This window comes from Neomonachus schauinslandi, chromosome 1 (genome assembly GCF_002201575.2).
Source record: "Neomonachus schauinslandi chromosome 1, ASM220157v2, whole genome shotgun sequence".
In the NCBI taxonomy this organism is placed as follows: Eukaryota; Metazoa; Chordata; class Mammalia; order Carnivora; family Phocidae; genus Neomonachus; species Neomonachus schauinslandi.
In genome coordinates, this window is record NC_058403.1 from 212,027,175 (window position 1) to 212,046,693 (window position 19,519).

The 19,519-nt window shown below is 58.2% G+C and overlaps 1 protein-coding gene across 1 annotated transcript in view; it reads right to left on the reverse strand.

Annotated features, from left to right (window-relative positions):
• The window catches only part of DOHH (deoxyhypusine hydroxylase), a 10,251-nt gene extending 3,699 nt beyond the window's left edge, over window positions 1-6,552 (reverse strand). Inside the window, exons 1-3 of the mRNA XM_021705142.1 lie at window positions 6,319-6,552; window positions 2,669-3,028; window positions 362-438 (exon numbers count right to left, since the gene is read on the reverse strand). Coding sequence (XP_021560817.1) covers window positions 362-438; window positions 2,669-2,942 — 351 coding nt within the window. The 5' untranslated portion in view covers window positions 2,943-3,028; window positions 6,319-6,552. The remainder of the gene's footprint in view (window positions 1-361; window positions 439-2,668; window positions 3,029-6,318) is intronic.
• Between the last annotated feature and the right edge of the window lie 12,967 nt (window positions 6,553-19,519).

Here is a 19,519-nt window from a genome sequence, read left to right on the forward strand (position 1 = left end):
TGGGGAGACCTGGGAGGGGCCAGGCGGGCAGTGGGGAGACCTGGGAGAGGCCAGGAAGGCGGTGGGGAGACCTGGGAGGGGCCAGGCAGGCTGGGGCGGCAGAGGCGGACACAAGTGGGTGGGCTCAGTGGGATCCTGGCGCAAGGACTGGACAGGGCAGGAGGGGAGAGGCAAGGCGGGTCGGCCGGGCAGGGTTTAGTGTGGGAATCAGTTTGGTTTTGCCGAACGGGGCCGTGGCCTGGGACCACCCTGGCTGCTGCCCTCTCTCCCAGGACCCTGGCCAAGCGGTCGCCCTGGCAACCAGACACAGGGGGAGGCTGGTCCAGGTGGGGGCGGGGAGGAAGGGATCAGGCCACGGTACCTCAATGACGGGGTCGGTGGAGTACCGCTTCAGGACCTCCAGAACGTCTGGGTTCCCGATGGCCCCCAGGGCCTCGCCTGAGAAGAACCACACAACAGCTCACGGTTGGTCAAGAAACGTCGCGGATACTGTGGGGGCGGGGGGTACGACCAGCAACACCACCTCCTTTGTGCTCCCCCCTACCCCCCCCCACGGCTCTGCTTATATCTGTGACCCGTGGATTGGAGCTGGAGCGTGAAACTGGGCTGGGACCCCCCACCCCCAGCCCCGGGCCCATGCCCCCCATGCTGTGGTCTAGGTGGGGAGACACTGACAAGCATGTCATGACAACTCAGAGACGTCGGTCAACATGGAGCCCCAAGAACACCCGGGTGAGTAGAGCTCGTCGAGGTGAGCCCCAGAGGAGGTTTTACGCTGCAGTGTGAGAGAAGAAGGTCAGCGGAGCTAGGCAGGGCTTGGTGGGGGAGCCTGACCGTCTCCCTGTGGGTCCCCATGAGCCCCCATGGGCCTATACGGGCACGGAGCAGGAAGAGACCCACGGCCAGCAAACACGCCGCACTCAATCCCTCCTCCGCTTTGCAAGTGGGTAGAGCACACTGCTGCCCATGATCAAGAACATCCTAATGGAACTGAATCCAGGTCAGGTCCCCCTCCTTGCCCGCAGCCGTCCAGGGCTCCCACCTCCCTCAGGGTAAAAGCCCAAGTCCTCCCTGAGGCGCCCCCAGGCCCTGCAGGCCCTGCCCCTTGCCCTTCCCTCCTCCCTCTCTCCCTGTCACTCCCTCTGCTCCAGCCACAGGGGCCTCCTTGCCACTCCCCCAAGGAGCAGACAGGGTATGGCGCCAGGACTGCATCCTCTGCCCAGGCTGCATCCTCTGCCTGAAGCACCTTTCTGCCTTCGTTCAGATCTCTGTCCACTGATTAAAAAGGTTAACACCTCTGACACCCTCATCCTACTCCCTGCTTTACTTCTTCCTTAGCACTTCCGTGCTTCCGCCCTCACCCGACAAGGTGTTCTGCGATACCTGATACTCAAAATAGCAGAACTCTCGGGAAAGGTGAGGTCTGGAGGAGAACGTTCTGGGTAGGGAGCGCTCCAACAAAAACAGTGACTGGCACACTGAGAGTTACCTGGGGCAGCCTGGGGACGGGGGCGGCTCAGCAGAGGGAGTAGGAGAAATGCCTAAGAAGAGTAAGATGGAAACAGAGCCCTGCCCCGCCCCTATCTGCAAAGCAGCTCACTGGTCAGAGCCGGGGCCCCTCAACAGCACTGCTTGCCACGGAATTTACTCATCTCTCTCGTTTCTGGTGTCCCTCCAGGTAACAGGGCCCGGTACACAGCAGGTGCTCAATAAACACTGGCCCAGTGAATAACACGAACAAATGAAACGGATATCGGGCTGGCGAGCTCGCCACCTGGTTTTATATTAGCAAAAGACGGTTTCTAACTTATTTACTTATTTTTCTTTTTAAGGGTTTTATTTGTTTGACAGAGAGAGCAAGCGAGCACAGCAGGGGGAGCTGCAGCAGCAGAGGGAGAGGGAGAAGCAGGCTCCCCACCGAGCAGGGAGCCCCACATGGGGCTCGATCCCAGGACCCCGGGATCATGACCTGAGCCGAAGGCAGACGCTTAACCGACTGAGCCACCCAGGTGCCCGGTTTTTATGTTTTTAAATGTCTTTTTTTTAGGGGCGCTTGGCTGGCTCAGTCGGTAGAGCACGTGACTCTTGATCTCGGGGCCCTGAGTTCCAGCCCCACGCTGGGTGAAGAGATAACTTAAAAATAAAATCTTTAGGGCGCCTGGGTGGCTCAGTTGGTTAAGCGACTGCCTTCGGCTCGGGTCATGATCCTGGAGTCCCGGGATCGAGTCCCGCATCGGGCTCCCTGCTCGGCAGGGAGTCTGCTTCGCCCTCTGACCCTCCCGCCTCTCATGTGCGCTCTCTCTCTCTCTCTCTCTCATTCTGTCTCAAATAAATAAAATCTTAAAAAAAAAAAAAATCTTTAAAAAAATCCAAGGATGATATTTCCTGACGTGTGAAACTTACGTGGAATTCAAATCTGAGCGCCCATAAAGTCCCACCAGCACGTGGAGGGTAGTTTACCGCGGCTGCTTTTAATCATGAGGGCAGAGTTGCGTCTTGGCAACAGGGACTGTCTGGCCCACGGGGCTGAACATCTTACCACCTGCCCTTTATACGTAAAGCCTGCCAAGCCCTGCTAGAACACGCAGGAGGGAGAGGGGGCATGTGAGGCAGATGGGATTGGGGGGGGAGTGTGTGTGGAGGTCAGGCGTCCCCCCCGGCCACTCACCCGCCTCGTGGCGCACCATGGGCTCCTGGTGGGTGTCACGGAGCACGTCCAACAGCACGGGGATGGCCCGGGAGTCCTGCATCTGGCCCAGGCAGTAGGCCAGCTCGTGCTTGAGCAGGGCAGAGTCGTCACCAAAGGCCCGGCTGATCCAGGTGATGGCTCCGGGACCACCGAGCCCGCGGAGGGTGAAAAGCGCCCGGAAGCGGGCCTGCAGGGGCTGCTGGGGGTCCACCAGCATCTGCCCGATTGCCTCTACCTCCTGCTCTGTCACCATGGCGCCGCCGGCTGCCTCCTGCCCACGGGCCCAGGCCTTCCACAGCCTCACCTGCGCCGAAACCAGGGCCTCCCGGGCACAAGAACCTACAGGCGGAAAACCGAGAGCCCAGGTGAGCGGTGTTTTTCATCCGCTCACGGATTTGTTCATTTACAAGTGAGGAGAAGCAGCGCGAGCAGGAAGCTGAGAGCAGCTCCTCCAGCCCCGGTCCAGCCTTCAGCTGAAGCAGTCCCGGCCGATGTCCCCACTGCGACCTCAGGAGAGATCAGAGCCGGAAGCACCTAGCTACAGGGCCCAGATCCCCGGTCCACACAAACCGTGGGAGACAGTGTTTGCTGCTCTCAAAGCTGCTAAGTGTGGGGTGATTTGTTACAGGACAGGTAACTGAGGCACAAATCCTTTCAGCATGTAAACCGGACCCCTGCCTAATCCTCCTATGGCACCTCGTTATTTCAAACTCCCTCACAGTCCCAAAGGCTCTGTGTGACCTGCCCCCACCCCTGCCAGCCCTCCCCTCCTCCCCCTCGCTCACTCTGCTTCAGCCACACGGGCCTCCTGGCTTTTCCTCCAACACACCAGGCCCAGTCCTACCCCAGGACCTTTGCATGGGTCGTTCTCTTCCTCAGGAACACTCTTCCCCAAATGCCTCCCATGCTCACCCTCTCACTTCCTTGGGTCTCAAATGTCACCTTCTCAGGGCAGCCTTTCCTGATCACAGTTGTCACGGTTACTCACTCTTTTCCCTTGTTCTACTTTTCTTCAAAGCACTTACCACCACAAGATATCATATAGGACGTTTACCAGTTTAGCTGCCTATGGTCGGTCTTATCCCTCATCAGAACTCTGAAGGCAGGGACCAAGTCTCTCTTAGTCACCACCATACTCCCAGCAGTCCGTAAGCCTTCAGTAAAAACAGCCCTACCAGTAACAGCAGCTGACATTTACAGAGGACGTACTATGTGCCAGGCCCCTCTGCTAAGCCCCTCACACTCACGGACTCATTTACTTTTCCCCACAAACATATGAGATGGGCACCAGGCTTGTCACCCTTTTACAGGCGAGAAAGCAGACACACAGGTTAATAACTTGCTTATGAACAGTGTGAGGAGTTATAAATCCAGGGAGCTGGGCTCCAGAGTCAAGCTCTAAACCACAAATGCTGTGTTGAGTGGATGGACTGAGACGAAATGACACAGCCTAGGCTGGGAGGCGGGGCTCCATCTCTGTCCTCTGGACCAGTGAAGACCTGGCGGACGCCTCGTAAAGCGTGCTGTGGCGTCAGCAGAGCTCACTGGGCTTCATGAGGGAGGTGCAGCTGCCTGAGCAGGGGTGACCATCGGGGGAGGGAGAACCAGAAACCACAGAAGCCAGGAGTGAGGGAGCTGGCAAGGCATTAGGGGCCCTGAGCTCTGACTCTGCTACAGGGATGGGCAGCAACTCGTGTGGGCTCACACAGCAAGCCAAGGGCAAACAGGACCCGGGAGTCCTGACTCCCAGGCTCTGCAGGGTCGTCCTCAAGACACCCGGAAAAGGCCTTTCATCGCCTACTCATCCCCAGAGTCCTTAAATTCCTGGGAGTGAGGGCAAATCTGGCCAACAAGGCAGCTCCAGCTACGGGAGAGGAGCGTGAGGAGAAAATACGCTGCAGATCTCCAGGGCAAGACTTGAACTTGGGCAAAAGTCTCTGGGCTTGGTTTCTGCATTTGGAATAAAACTATTAATAGCTCACAAGTCGGGTTTCCTTCTAGTCTCTGTTCAGACACTCAATGTGCAGGCAGGAACTCTCTGAGCACCCGAATGTAGCCATGCAAACCCTCCGGCCCTGCACTGCCATTATGGCGGCTTCAGTGATCCACGTAGCATCTAACAGCACCTGGTGTCCAGTGTATTTCATGGATCAGTTTCTTACTATAGAAAGTAGGGGCCAGGAGGGCAGGACTTCATGTGTATATATATATATATATATATATATATATATATCTATCTGTGTGTGTGTGTGTGTGTGTGTATATATATAAAGAAACCTGGGGGCGCCTGAGTGGCTCAGTTAAGCTTCTGCCTTCGACTCAGGTCTTGATCCCAGGGTCTGGGATCGAGTCCCGCATCGGGGGGGGGGGGTCCCTGCTCAGCGGGGAGCCTGTTTCTCCCTCTCCCACTCCCCTGCTAGTGCACGTGCACTCTCTCTTTCTGTCAAATAAATAAAATCTTTTAAAAAAATAAAGAGAAATCTATTACACACACATATGTGTACACACACACACAGGTATCTATATTACTTTGTTCACTGCTGGGTCCCCAAGGCCTAGCATGGGATCGGTCACCATGGCAGGAGGTGCCCAATCCGTATTTGAGTGAACTGAACACCCACTGCACACCAACCATGGTACTAAGCTCTTCATACACAGTGTAAATCTGTATCATTCGTAAAATGGGTGGAAGGGGCACGTGGACCTCACAGTTACTGCAAATGAAGGTGTGCTCGTGGAGGGGCGGCCTGGCTGGCTCAATCGGTGGAGCGTTCTACTCTTGATCTCAAGGTTGTTAGTTTGAGCCCCACATTGGGTGTAGAGATTACTTAAAAATAAAATCTTAAAAAAAAAAAGAAGAAGAAGAAGAAGATGGCGTGTTCATGGAGCACCTTACACGCATTTGACAAACCAGAGCTAGCATTAAATATTCCTGCAGGGAGCCCCAAACCCACCTCTCTGTACTCAGGAGGGCGCACCTAGTCTCCTGGAAGCCCACAGCTCATACCTTCAACCCATTCTTCAGTGGGAAGCAGGGCAAGGGTGTGGGCGTGGGGTTGAGGGGATCAGCCCCCAACCAAAGCAGAATCTGGGAATCTGCTCACCCCTGCGAAAGCCTCTTGATGAACTAGTAAGGGACGGAGAAAAAGGAGACCAGGCTCCTCGACCTCTCGCCCCCACCCGAGACCTATCTAAACCAAGAATTCCCAACAAAAACACCTCTGGTAATCAACTCTCCCCCGGAAAGGGGTCTTCCCAACAGCGGATTCCCTCAGGGCTGCTCGCAAGACCCCGCCCGTTGGAAGAGAACCCGAAGAACCGGAAGCCTCAAGATCTGTCTACGCAGGTCCCCAAGTACTGGATACCTCATACCGTTGGTTCTCCCGAAACTCGAGAAAGGGATCGCCCAATATGGGACCCCCTCCCCCACACGCGCCGGCTCCCAGGGTCCCACAACCTGGGAATCCAGTCCCCGGCGACAGGGTCCCCAGAACCTGGGGAAAGAGCTCGCCGGGACTCGAAACCCCTCAGGAGGAGGCCCCTCGACCCCCAACTAACGAATCCTAGAGACGGGACCTCCCCACGAGGCGTTCCCCGCCGTGCCCGCCCGCCAGGCCCGGGCCACGCACCGTGCTACCTGCAGCCGAAACGCCCAAACGAGCTCCGGGAAGACGAGGCCGCCGATCCCACCCGCGCCCACAGCGGCCACCAGCGTTTCACCAACCCCGACGCTCGCGGCACGCTCTGGGGGCCGCCATCTTCTCGCCCACGTGACCGGGCCGGAAGGCACCAACGCGGCGCTGGGGGGGGTTCCAGTCAAAGTCTCCGCGGCAGGAGAGAGGTCTGGAAGCACGGTCGGCATCGGTGCCAGCTCACACTCACACAGCAGATGGAGTCTAAGGACATCCCTCAGGGAAGGGAAAGACAACGTCCACTCTTTCCGCGGAAGACATTCTCTTCGGCTTCCCCACCCAGTTCGATAAGTGGAAATGGTTTGTGCCGATTCTGGCCGGAGCCGGGGGAGCGACGGAGCAGGCGCCGTGCTCCTGGGGCGTGGTCAAGTCCTGGGGGCGTGGCCAATGGCGTCAGGTGGCTGGCCTCGAGCTGGGGAAGGGAGGGGTCTAGTCCTTTCTTCGGACTCGATCGAGTCGTTCACTCCTCGTTCACTTAACAAATAGTTAATGGGGGGGGCGCCTGGGTGGCTCAGCCGTTAAGCGTCTGCCTTCGGCTCAGGTCATGATCTCAGGGTCCTGGGATCGAGCCCCGCATCGGGCTCCCTGCTCCGCGGGAAGCCTGCTTCTCCCTCTCCCGCTCCCCCTGCTTGTGTTCCCTCTCTCGCTGTCTCTCTCTCTGTCAAATAAATAAAATCTAAAAAAAAAGCAAAAAAACCAAATAGTTAATGGGGGCCGAGGACAAGACAGCCTGCGATCCCTACCCTCGAAAACCTCAGAGCCTGGTTGTCTGAGGGAGACAGACAAGAAATAAATAAGTAAAATACGTGGTAGGTGGTGACACTGGTTAAGCAGCATAGTTCAAGGGCGGTGCGAAGTCTTAGGAGGAGTGGCCAGAGGCTCAGGTGGTGACGTCTGAGTAAACACCTGGCAGGTACGGGAAGGAGCCGCGGGGATGGTTGCGGGAGAGCCACCCAGACAGAAGAAGGACTTGGGTTTACTCTGACGCAGTGAGAAGCCTGAAGTGTTCTAACCAGGGAAACACATATGAAAAGTGTTTTACCTTTGGAACGTGCAAGGTTGGTTGCAACAGTATTTGTAAAGGCAAGGAAAAAAAATATTGGAAAAAACGGTGACGTGCAGACCCTCTTCTGCCTCCGGGGGGGCTCCAGCCCCCCTTATCATTCACCCGGACCACCGCAGTCCCTTTCAGCCTGCCTTCCTGGCGGCTGTCCTCACCCCTCAGCGTCTGTCCTCTCCGCAGCGGCCACCAGAGGCCACCTGTGGGCAACTGAGCCAGGCCCCGCCCTCCTCTGCCCACAGCCCTCCAGGGCTCCCACCTCCCTCAGGGTGAAAGATCAAATTCTCCCCGGACCGCCAAGGCCCGGCATGACTTGCGGGGTAGGGGGGGCGCCCTCCCTCTCCTTCCCTCCTCCCTAGCACCTTGTTGCTCACTCTGCTCCAGGTACACAGGCCTCCTTGCTCTTCTCCAACACGCCAGGCCCAGTCCTTCCCCAGGGCCTTTGCATGTGTTGTGCCCTCTGTATGGACTGCTCTTCTGCCTGGTACTCCTATGCATCCTTCTCTTCCTCCTCTGGGTCTGCTCACATGCATCTTCATATGGCCTTGGCTACCCTAGTTTAAGCTTCAACTCCCTTCTTAGTAGTCCCAACCATGGTACCTCCACCCCAATACCACTCTTTTTTTTCTTTTTAGATTTTATTTATTTACGTTAGAGAGAAAGAGAGTGCGCGTGCACATACGTGCACACACACATGCGTAAGCAGGGTGCTGGGGAGGGGCAGAGGGAGAGGGAGAGAGAGAGAGGGAGAGAAGTAGACTCCCTGCTGAGCACGGAACCCGACTTCAGACTCTATCCCATGACTCGTGATCATGACCTGAGCTGAAATCAAGAGTCGGATGCTCAACTGACTGAGCCACCCCAATGCCACTCTTCACTTTCTAACTCAATACACATCACTCACTCAAGGTTATGTTTTTCTCAGTGTATCCCCCTATCTTGAATGTCAGCTCCATGAAGGCAGGGATGTTCCCAGAAGAGGGAACAGCTCGAGCAAAGGCCCTGAGGTGGGGAAGGACGTGCAGAGTACCAGCCTCGTCAGCTGGAGCTGAATGAGGGAGGGGGGCCACTGGGCGGAAGTGATTAATCCAGGCAGATGGTAGCCTTGGAGGAGCCCCAATCCTCTTACCCAAAGCCCCTGAATACTTCCGCCACGCAGGTCACCTCCGGGCCTCTCCTGCTCCAGGTGGCCATCATGCCGGGGCTGGCAGTGGAGCAGGGGATGGAGGGCTGGAGCCCAGCCCCACCGCTGTATGAGGAGTACCGCCCACCACCCCTGGATGCCATCCGCCTGCCCCGGTATGCGCTGTACCTGCTGCTGGCGGCACTCCTGGTGGTGGCCGTGGCATATGCCATTGTGGGTCATCTCATCAAGGACCTCGCCCATGACCTGGCCGGTGAGCTGCTACCCACCACGAGCCCTGCTTGGGACAGTGCTGGGCCACTCCGGGCCGGGGGGTGGGGGGGGCGGGATGCAAGGGCCTCTCGCAGCCAGGGAGGGGACAGAGGGTGGATGAGGCCCCGGGAGGCTCCTCACCAGCGTCCTACTGCAGACTGGGCCTTCGGCCCGAAGCCAGAGCAGGAAGACGCCCCTCGGGAACTGCGCTCGAGCCTGGAGGGTGAGGATCTGGAAGAGCTGGACCTGCAGCTGGCCCTGGCCTGGCGGGGTGATGAGGACCCTGGCGGGGGTGGCGATGCAGCCCCTGCAGAAACCCCCGCCCCGGCTCCCCGCTGCCCTTCCATTGCCTTCAAGGACCCACCTGCTCGAAGCTCCTTCTGGAGGCTGGACTGAGCCAGGCCCCGCCCTCTGGCCCGGTACCTGGGTTTGAACCCCTTTGGCAGTTGTGTAGACGGGACTTGTGCACGCTGGATCCCTTGCTCCACTGATCTGCCCCGTCTTGGCAGAGAATGTTCTCCTTCTTGGCTGGCAGGTTCCAGTGGTTGATCACTGGCACTTTCCACACTCCTGCTCCCCCCGTAGCCCCAGAGCCTGATTCTGCCCAACCTCCACCAAGAAGAGTTTTTCGAAGAGTAACAATGGTGGCTAACCCTTACTGAGTGCTTAGTGTGTCCCTGCTGTTGTGCTCAGTGAGCCTTTTCCACGTATTACTTCATTTAATCCTCACAGGCCAGGACTTTTCACCCCCATTTAACACATGGGAACATGGAGGCACAAAGCCCAGAAATGACTTGCTTGGAGCAGAGAGAACTTTTTGTAGCAAGAGGCCAGTTCCATGACCTGCCTTCGAACGCAGAAGCCCCAAGGCGGGGTTCTGGCCCTGCTCTCTCGGATCTGCTCCAACCCCACTTCCCACCTCCTCCCCAGCTCTGCTGCTCTGCCCGCCAGATATGTTGGTTTCTGGGGGTCCTGACTTCCCAGCTAACCTGAGAACTCCCAGAGGACAGTGTCTGAGGCTTCCTCCCTCCCTTCTGAGCTTGGCACAGACAGGGCACACAGTAGGAGCTTCGCAGGCACCACTCGGGTGGTTGAGATGGGCTCGCTCTGAGCAGGTGCCTGAGCTCCATCACTCTATTGGATGGCCCCTTGCGCAGTGATGATAGACCTCAGGGAGGCAGGAGGCCCCAGGGATGCATGGGTGCTCCTTAAAGATGTGTGCAGTGACACTCGTACCCCCCCCCAGCCCCCAAGGGCCCTGCAGAGCCCCCTGCCCCCCGGTCGGGGCTTCCTGCCACGTGCCTGGGCCGTGGCTGTCCAGTGGCAGCTGGGGTGAGGTGCTCCTTCTCCTGGGCAGGGCTCCCTATCTAATCAGCCAGGGACCAAGGATGATGGACAGGAGAGCCTGCAGCCTGAGTCATCTGCTACCTGGGCGTCCCATTCTCCGGCCATCAGGGCGTGGCTGGGTTTGGAGATGGATAGTGGGCCACGTGGCCCATCACTTCTTGTCCCTGTGCTCATCCCAGTATTGGCTGTGGGTCCCCAGGGGTCTGGGAGCCAGGATGAGGCAGTTTAAGCCAGTGGTGGGGGAGATCTGGGCTCAGATCCCGGCTCCAGCTATTTCTGCGTGACCTCTGTGCTCCTGGCCTCCTTGGGCTTCTCTGAAAATGGAGATAGAAACATTTTGTGGGGTGTTCAGAGAAGGGGACACAATGATGCCTGGCAACCCTGAGCCCAGGCCCATCTCGGCCTGGCCACTGTGGCACGGAGCCTGGGGGACCTGGAGGCTGGGTCCTGGGGTAGGGCACGGGGGGGGGGGGGGGCTGGACTCCCCGCGTTAATTGTTATACCAGGTCCAGAGTCTGACCTCCGGGTCTGGACCAGCCCCGCCCCTAGGCCCGCCTGCCACCATATCAGGGGCTGGGCAGGGCCTCACCCAGCTAACCTTGACTGCACGGCTGCTGGCTCTTCCACGACCATGGAGACCCTGGAGACCCTTCTCCTGCTCAGCGCCCTGCTCCTGTCACCTGCAGAGGCTCAACAGGGTAGGGCTCCGACCTGGACCTGGGGGGGTGGGGGTGGGCAGAGGCGGGGGGGGAGGGGTCGTGGGAGGGGCTCATTCATAGGCTCACCATCTCCCCATTTTTCATGATGAGGAACCGAGACCTCTGAAAGGAGGGGGCAGGCAGAGGAGGAATGGGGTCAGGACCCTCTTGGAGCCCCCCAGCCCCCACACTCCCTCTGGGCCTCTCTCCCATCCCTGAGATGCACCTAGTCCCCTCCCCTTCTCTAAAACTGGTCTCTGACACCCGGCCCTTTTCCAAGACCCCATTGGCTTGAGCATCCCCCAGCAGCCTTCCCCTCTTCCCTTTCGGGGGCAGGACCCAGCCTTGCCCCATCTCTGAGTCCCACCTGCCCCACCTTCGGACAGCCTTGCAGTATCGCCTGAAGCCCTGGCTGGTGGGCCTGGCTGCCGTCGTGGGATTCCTGTTTATCGTCTTCATCCTCATGCTGGTCAACCACGTCTGGTGCTCCAGTACGAGGTGGGAGCCCCTCTCCCCACTCCCCACAGCCGCTGTCCCTGTCCTCCTCCTCTCCCCAAAGTGTTGGGCACCCCTCCCGCTCCTGACTCTCTCTGGTCCTTCCCCCGCCTCCGCCATCTCCCTGTTTCCCTGTTCCAGCTCAGACCCCCACCCCCACCCCCGCCACCTCACAGCCTCTCAGTCCGGGACAACCATGCCGCCCATCTGCCTGGCTTGGTGCAGTTCATGAGCCCCAGCCAGGGGAGACTGTGAAGGCTACCTCCTGCCCTTCACCCACCTTCACCCCTCTATCTCTATCTCTCCCGCAGAGCTGAGGACGAGGAGTCCGCATTCAAAATGGAGTCCAACCCGTATCAGGACGTGGCCCTGAGGTACTGCTCGTGTGAGCATGTGTGGGTGTGTGCGGGGTCAGGGGTTTTGTGGGAGCCCCCTCTGGGTGTGGGGAGGGATGGGTGTGCACAGATGACCACTTTCTGCTCTTCAACTCTTCAAGCATATTCCTGCCCCGGGGCCTTTGCACATACCATTCTCTCTGATTGGAACACCCTTTCCTGTATCTTCTGGCTGGCTCCTCCTTCAGTCCTGGCTCAGATATTTCCTCCTCACAGAAGCCCACCCTGACCACCAGCCTTCCTGACACTCTATGTCCCCCAACTGTGCATTCTTCTTTGCACTTATCACCAGCTGAAATGATCTTAGTCATTTGCCCCTTTCTCCACGCTAGCTGGTAGCTTTCAATAGACAAGAGAACTTAGCTTTGGTCCTGGCTGTGTTCCCAGTGCTCAGCACGGGGCCTGGAGCACAGTAGGTCTGTTGAACAAGACCGTGGTGTGGGATTGTGTAGGGGTCTGTGCATGAGCATGTGATCGGGTGGGTGACTCTCCTGGACTCCCATGTTGGTAGTTTTCTCCCTGCTTTGTTCATCCCTCCATCCATCCATCTATCCATACACCCACCCATCCATCCATCCATCCATCCATCCATCCATCCATCCATCCATCCGCCTACCCACACTTCACTTTCCAACCATCTATCATTCATCCATCAATCTCCCTACCCAGTAACCCATTAATCCATTCATCCATCCACCTGTCTACACTGCCATCCATCCAACCATTTATACTCCCATCCATTGATCTGTCATTCTCTTTTCCCTCCTATTCCCTCACTCATCTTCTCATTCATTTATTCATCTCTCCATGAAGCTATCCATTCACCTAACCACTTATCTGCCCATCATCTATCCAACCATCCATCCATTCATTCCCTTACCCACCCATCTACCTCCTCACCCACCCATCCATCCACCCACCCATTTCCCCCACTCATCAGCCCAGTGATCTATCTACCCATCCACCCATCTACACTCCTATCCATCCATCCATTGACCCATCATTCTTTCCTTCTTCTAATTAATCTATTCACCTACTACACTACCTATTCATCCATCCATGCAAGCTTCTATTCACCTCTCTACTTATCTACCTATTCATCCATCCTCCCATCCATCCATCCATCGTCCATCCATCCATTTTCCATCCACCTGTCCATCCATGGGATGGTTGAGTCTTAGTGTCTGCCTTTGTGAAATGGAAATAGCAAGGCTTCCTCATGAGGACTGTTTGAGAATTCAACAAAGGTGTAGAACACCTGGCACAGGTATATGTCAGTTAAATGAGACTGTTTCTCACTGTGGTCTGGGCCCTTTGTATCCCTACAGTGAAGAAGGCAAGAGGGAGAGGAAAGGGGAGATAAAGGACAAGAAGGGCAAGAAGGCTGAGAAAGAAGGAGAGAGAAACTTGGGGCTGGAGCTGGAGGAGAAAGAGGAGTCCAGAGGTGATGGGAAAGTCACGAACACAGCCATGTGAGGACTCGACACCGACTTCCTCCAGGCAGCCGCCCCGAGATGCCCCTTTCACATCGTGTAAGCGATGATCTGGACATGAAGCCACCGTAATAACTGCATGGAGAGCTGCGAATACCAAATGAAGAGGGGTGGGACTTGCCCTGCCCCCCAGGGGGGCTCTGTGTGCTGCGTGTGTGCGCTTTATGCACCCCCCTTCCTGACTTGACTGCCTAGTGATTCTTCTTGCACTGGGAGCGCGTTCTTGGTTGTGGAGAAACCCCCAAGCCCTCACCATCTCATGGCTCCACCTACTTCTGCCCACCGCCTGATTTCTTTTCCCTCTCCCTGATATCTGTTGGCCAGAACCCCCCCTCCCCCACCACTCAGCCTGGGGACCAATGTGGGGCAGGGGCTGCCTTTTGGAGACCTGCATTAAAGAATTGATAAGAGCCCTTCAGAAGGGCTCCTGTTGTCTCTTGGGACACAGTTTCCCCCTGGGGGAGGCAGCTTTTGGGGTTGGGGTCAGGTCTGGTAGAGCAGGCTGCACCGTGCCCAGATGCCCTGGGCACACTCAGCCCTCTCCCTGCAATCTTGATTTTGCTGCCCTGAGCCTTGGACTTTGAGCCCCGAGAGTGCCGTATCCTGGGAAATCCTTGCTACCCCACCCCTCATCTAGGCTCACATGACTCCATTCCTGGGGAACTGTGTCCGGGAGGCTGTGTGCCCCCGGGGCTCTGCGCCCCCCTGGGAAGGGACAAGTACTTTCTCCTCCCAGTCTCCAGCCACTCCTTTCACCTCATTTTCTCCGGGCCCTGGACCTTGCCCTGGATATTAACCATTTCTTAATAAGGACCTTGATAAAGGCTGGCATTCGGGCTGGGTTCTGGGGTGGGTCGCTGGGGTTGTTGGTAGGATGTAACCCCCAAGGCTGCTAGAACACTTTCAGGATCGTCCACCAGGGGGTGGAAAAAACATAAATAAATAAAAGCAAGGTACTACATGCCCTCATAGATGCTCCCAGGGAGCGCCCAGCATCTTAATCCTCAGTCTCCATCAGTACACAAGTAGTCCCATTTTCCAGCTGAAAATACTGAGGCGTAGAAAGAAAGATGGCCACTGGCCAGGTCTCGAGGGTTGCTCTTGGCAGAGCTGGGATGAAGCCCAGGCTGCCCAAACGATGAGGGAGTTTGTAGGCCCTGGCTAAGGTCAGATTTGGAGGTTAATGTCCTAGGATGGGAGAGGGTTGGAGCGCCGGGTGTCTGTTGCTGGCTGTGGTTCCTAGCTGGGAGAACGGTGTCCCTCTGGAATGCTGTGTGGCCCCCCGGGGAGGTAGTCCCTCATCTGCAACCTGAGGACAAGCGTTAGGAAGCTTGAAGCAGGTGCTGGGGCTTAAGAACCATTGCAAGGCCTGACGCATAGTAGGTGCTCAGGAAACGCATTCCCCACCTTTCCTGAGCCTCTCCCATGGCTCTGGCTGTGGGGAGTGAGGGGGCCAGGGTGGGCCTCTGGGAGACAGGGTGCTGGGTTGCCTGGGACGCCGGACCCCTCCCCAGCATACCCAGAATCCAGCGAAGGGGGCCCCCTCCCCCCTACTTCCTGCGGCACTGGCCACACCCTGCCCTGGGGTGTCCGGGGCGGGCCGCTTCCTCCTCTAATGGGGTGGCACCTTGGGCCCCGCTGGAAAGAGGCCAGGACAGACAGACAAGGATGGACAGATTCTGGATGACTGCTGGCCCAGTCTCCCTTCTGGCATCTCTGGTCCCGCGGCCGGTTCAGGCCCAACCCTGTAAGGCCTCGGCAGGGAGAGGGGGTGGGAAGGGAGCCCCCAGCTGGTGGCCCAGCCGCTGACCCCGCCCCACCCTGCCCGCAGTGGCCCAGAGGAAGCCGTGGCTAGTGGGGCTCGGGGCCGTACTGGCCGCCCTCTTCCTCATCTTCGTCCTCATCATGGTCTATGCCATCTGGTGCAGCCAGCCCCGTGACAGGTAGGCCCCCCTCCTGTGTGAGTCCCTGCCCTGCTGAACCAGGGGCTCAGAGCCCCTTCCCTCCCCTCTCCTCTCTGAGCCTCGGAGGAGGCAGGGCCAGGGGGCAATTCTTTGATTCAGAACTGATGGGGCCTCATATAACCTCACTGACTTCCCTCCTGACTCCCTGCCTGAAAAACGAGGTGGCTTCCCTGAGACCCCATCGCTCATATGTGTTTCAGATGGGATCCCTGAAGTCCTTATCACCTCTCCTCAAGCCTCACGCATTTATCCCTCCCTCCGTCCGTCCATCCATTCCTCTGTGTGTCCATCCCACTGTCTGCGCCTCTGTCCACCTCCCCCCCGGCCCCGTCGGCATGTGCATCTGTTCATCCGTCCACCCATCCACTCATTCACCGAGCCACCCATCGATCGATCCATCTCGCCATCTCTCTGCCTGTTCCCTCACACACAGTTCTGAGACCCGGGAAGCCAGGAAGGCCAGATGTGAAGAGTCGGGTTCGGGCTCCCGTAGCTCACGCATGAGCTCCCCGCACTTCCTTCTTGTTCAAACAGGGCAGGGGTCCTAACCTGTCTGAGTCTCAGCGCGGCCTCCGCACAATGCGAACGATGAGAGTGCGGGACTCAGAGGTTCTGGGTGAATCGCAAGAGGCCTGGACAGTGTAACTCCTTATTAAGTGAGGTTTTCTGGACCCTTCTTGTCTCCACAGCAAGAAAGAGAAGGAAGAGGGGACCGTGAGAGAGGAGGAGAAAGAAGCAGAGGGCAACGGGGGGCTGGAGCTGGAGGAGAAAGAGGGGCCTCCAGACCACGAAAGAGTGGCAAGCTCCTCTGAATGAAGTCTTCCCACCTGCCTCCTCCCACCTTCCCAGCCTGGCCCCCTCCAGGCAGGCCTCCCAGGGACGCCAGTGCCTGCTCTGCAGCCTACAAGCAGAGACCTGGTCCTGGGGCCAGCGAAATTATTCCATGTGGGGTTCAGGTGAAGTGTCCCTGAATGAGGAGCAGTCAGGCCCCACCCCAAGTCCCCCGCTTTGCATTTACCTGGGCATTTATACAGCCCCTTCCCAAGCACCCCCTTCCCCTTTGAGCCGGGAAGAGGCCCGGTGGGGGGAAACCGTGCAAAGGCCCTGTGGTGTTTTCCAGGCCCCAGAGCAGGTCCAGCCCTCCGGCCGTCTTGCTTTTGTTTTGTTGCTCCTGGGTCTGAACTTTGGGGGGGGGGCCCAGCACGTGGCCGTTTCCTGGGAGCTGAGGGCCCTCCCACCGGGCGCTGGTTTTCTCATCACTGTCTGCTAGCTGTGCTTGGGTGCGGGTGCTGAGGGTGGGAGGAGACGGCGTCCTCAGCCCCTCTTCCCGTGCTGCGCTCCCGCGGGCGGCTGCACATTGCTGTGTGGCCCTAAGCATGTAACTTAACCTCTCTGTGCCTAAGTGTCTTGTCCTGTAAAAGGGGGAGGACAGTTAACTTGATCCTTTCTAAGTTGTCATGAGGATTAAATGAACTACTGTCCACGAAGATCCCAAGCACAGAACCCCCGGAACCCAAAAGGTGTCTAGTAAATGTCAGCTTTTTGTTATGCTGAAATGGTGTGGGAGACCCCCCCCCCAGGCCTGGGGGATCTAGGAGGGCACAGGGTGCGTGTTCAGACTGCAGCTCTGGTGCCCCCGCGTCCTCTGCCTCTGGTCCGGGGGTTCGGATGGGGGGTCCGGAGGGTCCGGGTGGGAGGCGGCGCTGCGGTCGCGGGGGGGAGGGGAGAAGGGCGGGGCTGTGTGACTCCTCTCTTTCCGCGGGGCGAGACTTCTCCCCCAGGGGCGTCTGGAAATTGTGGGGGGGCGTTTTGTGGCTGTCACAAGCCTGCCCCCCTTTCAGGGCATTGAGTTGGGGGCCCAGGGATGGCAAACAGCTTGCAGTGTTGGGATGGCCCCCCAAAGCCAAGAACTGCATCACTTCAGGGGCCAATGTCTAAAAAACACGGAGGCTTTCCTTGAGATCGAGGGCCAGATTGCTCCCCACCCCGACCCAGCTGAGCCCCGACCTCCTGTCTGAGGTCGCCAACCCAGGCTGAGCCCCCCGACGCAGACTGACCCCCTACCCCGGCTGAGTCCCCCAGCCCTGGTTAAGCCCCACAGCCCTGACTGACCCCCCAACCCCAGCCGAGGCCCCCACCCCTGCTTGAGCCCCTTGGCCCTGACTGACACCTAATCCTGACTGAACCCCTCAACCGTAGCTGAATTCCCGACCCCTGGTTGAACCCCCATCCCACCTGAGCCCTTACCCCAGATGAGCCCCCAACCCTGTCTGAGCCCCCACAACAGGCTGAACTTTCACCCCGCATTAGAAGCTCTTGCTAGCGCCCCCTTTCCCGCTGCGGGAAGGGGCTGGACGGTGGGGGTTGGGGCGCAGGTGATTGGGGGCCCCTCCCCCCAAGACCCGGCTTCTGGATCCAGATCCTCGTCTCGTCCACAAGGGGGCGCCAGAACCGCGCTGCTGAAGGCAGAAGCACCCAGCCCCGTTGGGGATGGGGCGTGGGAAGGGGACATGCGGGATCTGGGGGGCCTAGGACCCCATCCCCCGACGACTGTCGTCTGTTCCTGTCTGGGCGGCGGCGTGGGGCAGTGCATCCGTGTGTAGTGTAGGGCAATGTGCCTGCGTCCCTCTGAGTGTCTTGTCTCTCTGTGCCTCGGTGTCCCCATCAGTAAAAAGGGATATAATCATCCCTCCTGGGTGGGTCTGTTGCAGTTTGGAAGGAGCTTGTGCAGCAGAGAGCTTTGCTTGCCCATCTTGGGGTTCCTTGGAGGTCTCTGGGGGACTTGAAATGGGGGGAGGATGGTGGGCCAGGACTCACAGATCCCAGCCCCCCCCAAGAAAGGGAAGTGACTGCCCCTCACATGCGCGATGCTCCTGTGCTGTAAGCCTCCCTCCTCTCTGACCCCAGCCTCTGAGAAGCCCCCGTGGCTGCCGGGGTCGGGGGAAGAACTGGACAGGACCGCTGCCAGGCCTGACTGATCAGGGCTGGGCTGGGAGGGATTGGGGGCTGGGAGCTGGGAGGGTGAACAGGGGCTTTGCCCAGGCAGGTGGGGAAGGCCTCCGGGACCAGAGGTTGTTAGAATGAAGTCAGGTCCTGCCGTCCTCTGCCCACAGCCCTCCAGGGCTCCCACCTTCTTGGGGTAAAAGCCCAGGTCCTCCCCGAGGCCCACAAGACCCTGCAGGACCTGTCCCATCCCCTCCTCCCCTGGTCCCTTATCCTGCTCCAGTCACACGGGCCTCCTGGCTGTTCATCTAACATGCCAGGCAGGGTCCTACCCCAGGGCCTTTGCACAGACTGTGCCCTCTGCCTGAAACACTCATCTGTCAGATTTCCAGGAGGTTGTTTCCCCTCATTCTATTCGTCTCTGTTTAAGTGTTACCTCATGTGAGACCCACTCTCCTATCCCTTACTTTGCTTTACTTCTTTGGCACTTACCTCCTCTGATATATATTTTACTTATTTTTATTGTTTACCATGCATCTTCCCAACTTGGAACTGTAAGGGCTATGAAGGCAGGTTATTTTGGGCATTTTGTTCCCTGCTGTGTCCCCAGTACTTGGTACTCAGCAGATGCTCAGGAAATCTTTGCTGAATGAATGGGAGTTTGCCAGGTGGATAAAGAGGGAAAGCATTCTGTACATTTATGGAGCACTGACTGTGTGCCAGGTTCTGTCCTTGGGAGCCCGGGGGTGGGAGGGGGAGGCAGAATTTCCTGGCACAGAGAAGGTGCTCCATAGATGCCCATGGAGTTTGTTGATTGAAGGCCCTGGGGAGATCTGAGGCCGGTCGGGGAGGAAGCTAGACTGGGGAAAGGTGGGCCGGCCTTCTGGAGGAAGAGGATGTCATTGTGGGAGCTGAAGGGTCTGCGTAGAGTGGGGAGGCAGTGATGAGCAGCAGAATAGCAGGAGCCAAGGTTCAGGGGTGTGAAATGGCCCCTTGTAGGAGCGGGGAGACCACTGGAGCACCAGGGGCATTGCAGGAAGGACCTGGACCCAGAGCTCACCAAAGTCAGTGTGTAAAGCAGGTCCCTCCTGTGGGCTCTGCGGACACAGACATGGGGCCAGATCGCTCTCTGCGGGGGCACCCTGGGTGCCGTGGGGGGCTGCGCAGCACCCCTGGCCCCAGCCCTCAATACCAGGAGCATCCCTGTCAACAAACATCCCCGGGCACTGTGGAGGGCCCCTGGGGGCCACTGGATGGACACAAAGGTCTCAGCCCCTTCCCTTCACTCTGGCACCGAACAACCCACACAGCACAGAAAGGAGGACCCAGGACAGTTAGTGAGAGTCA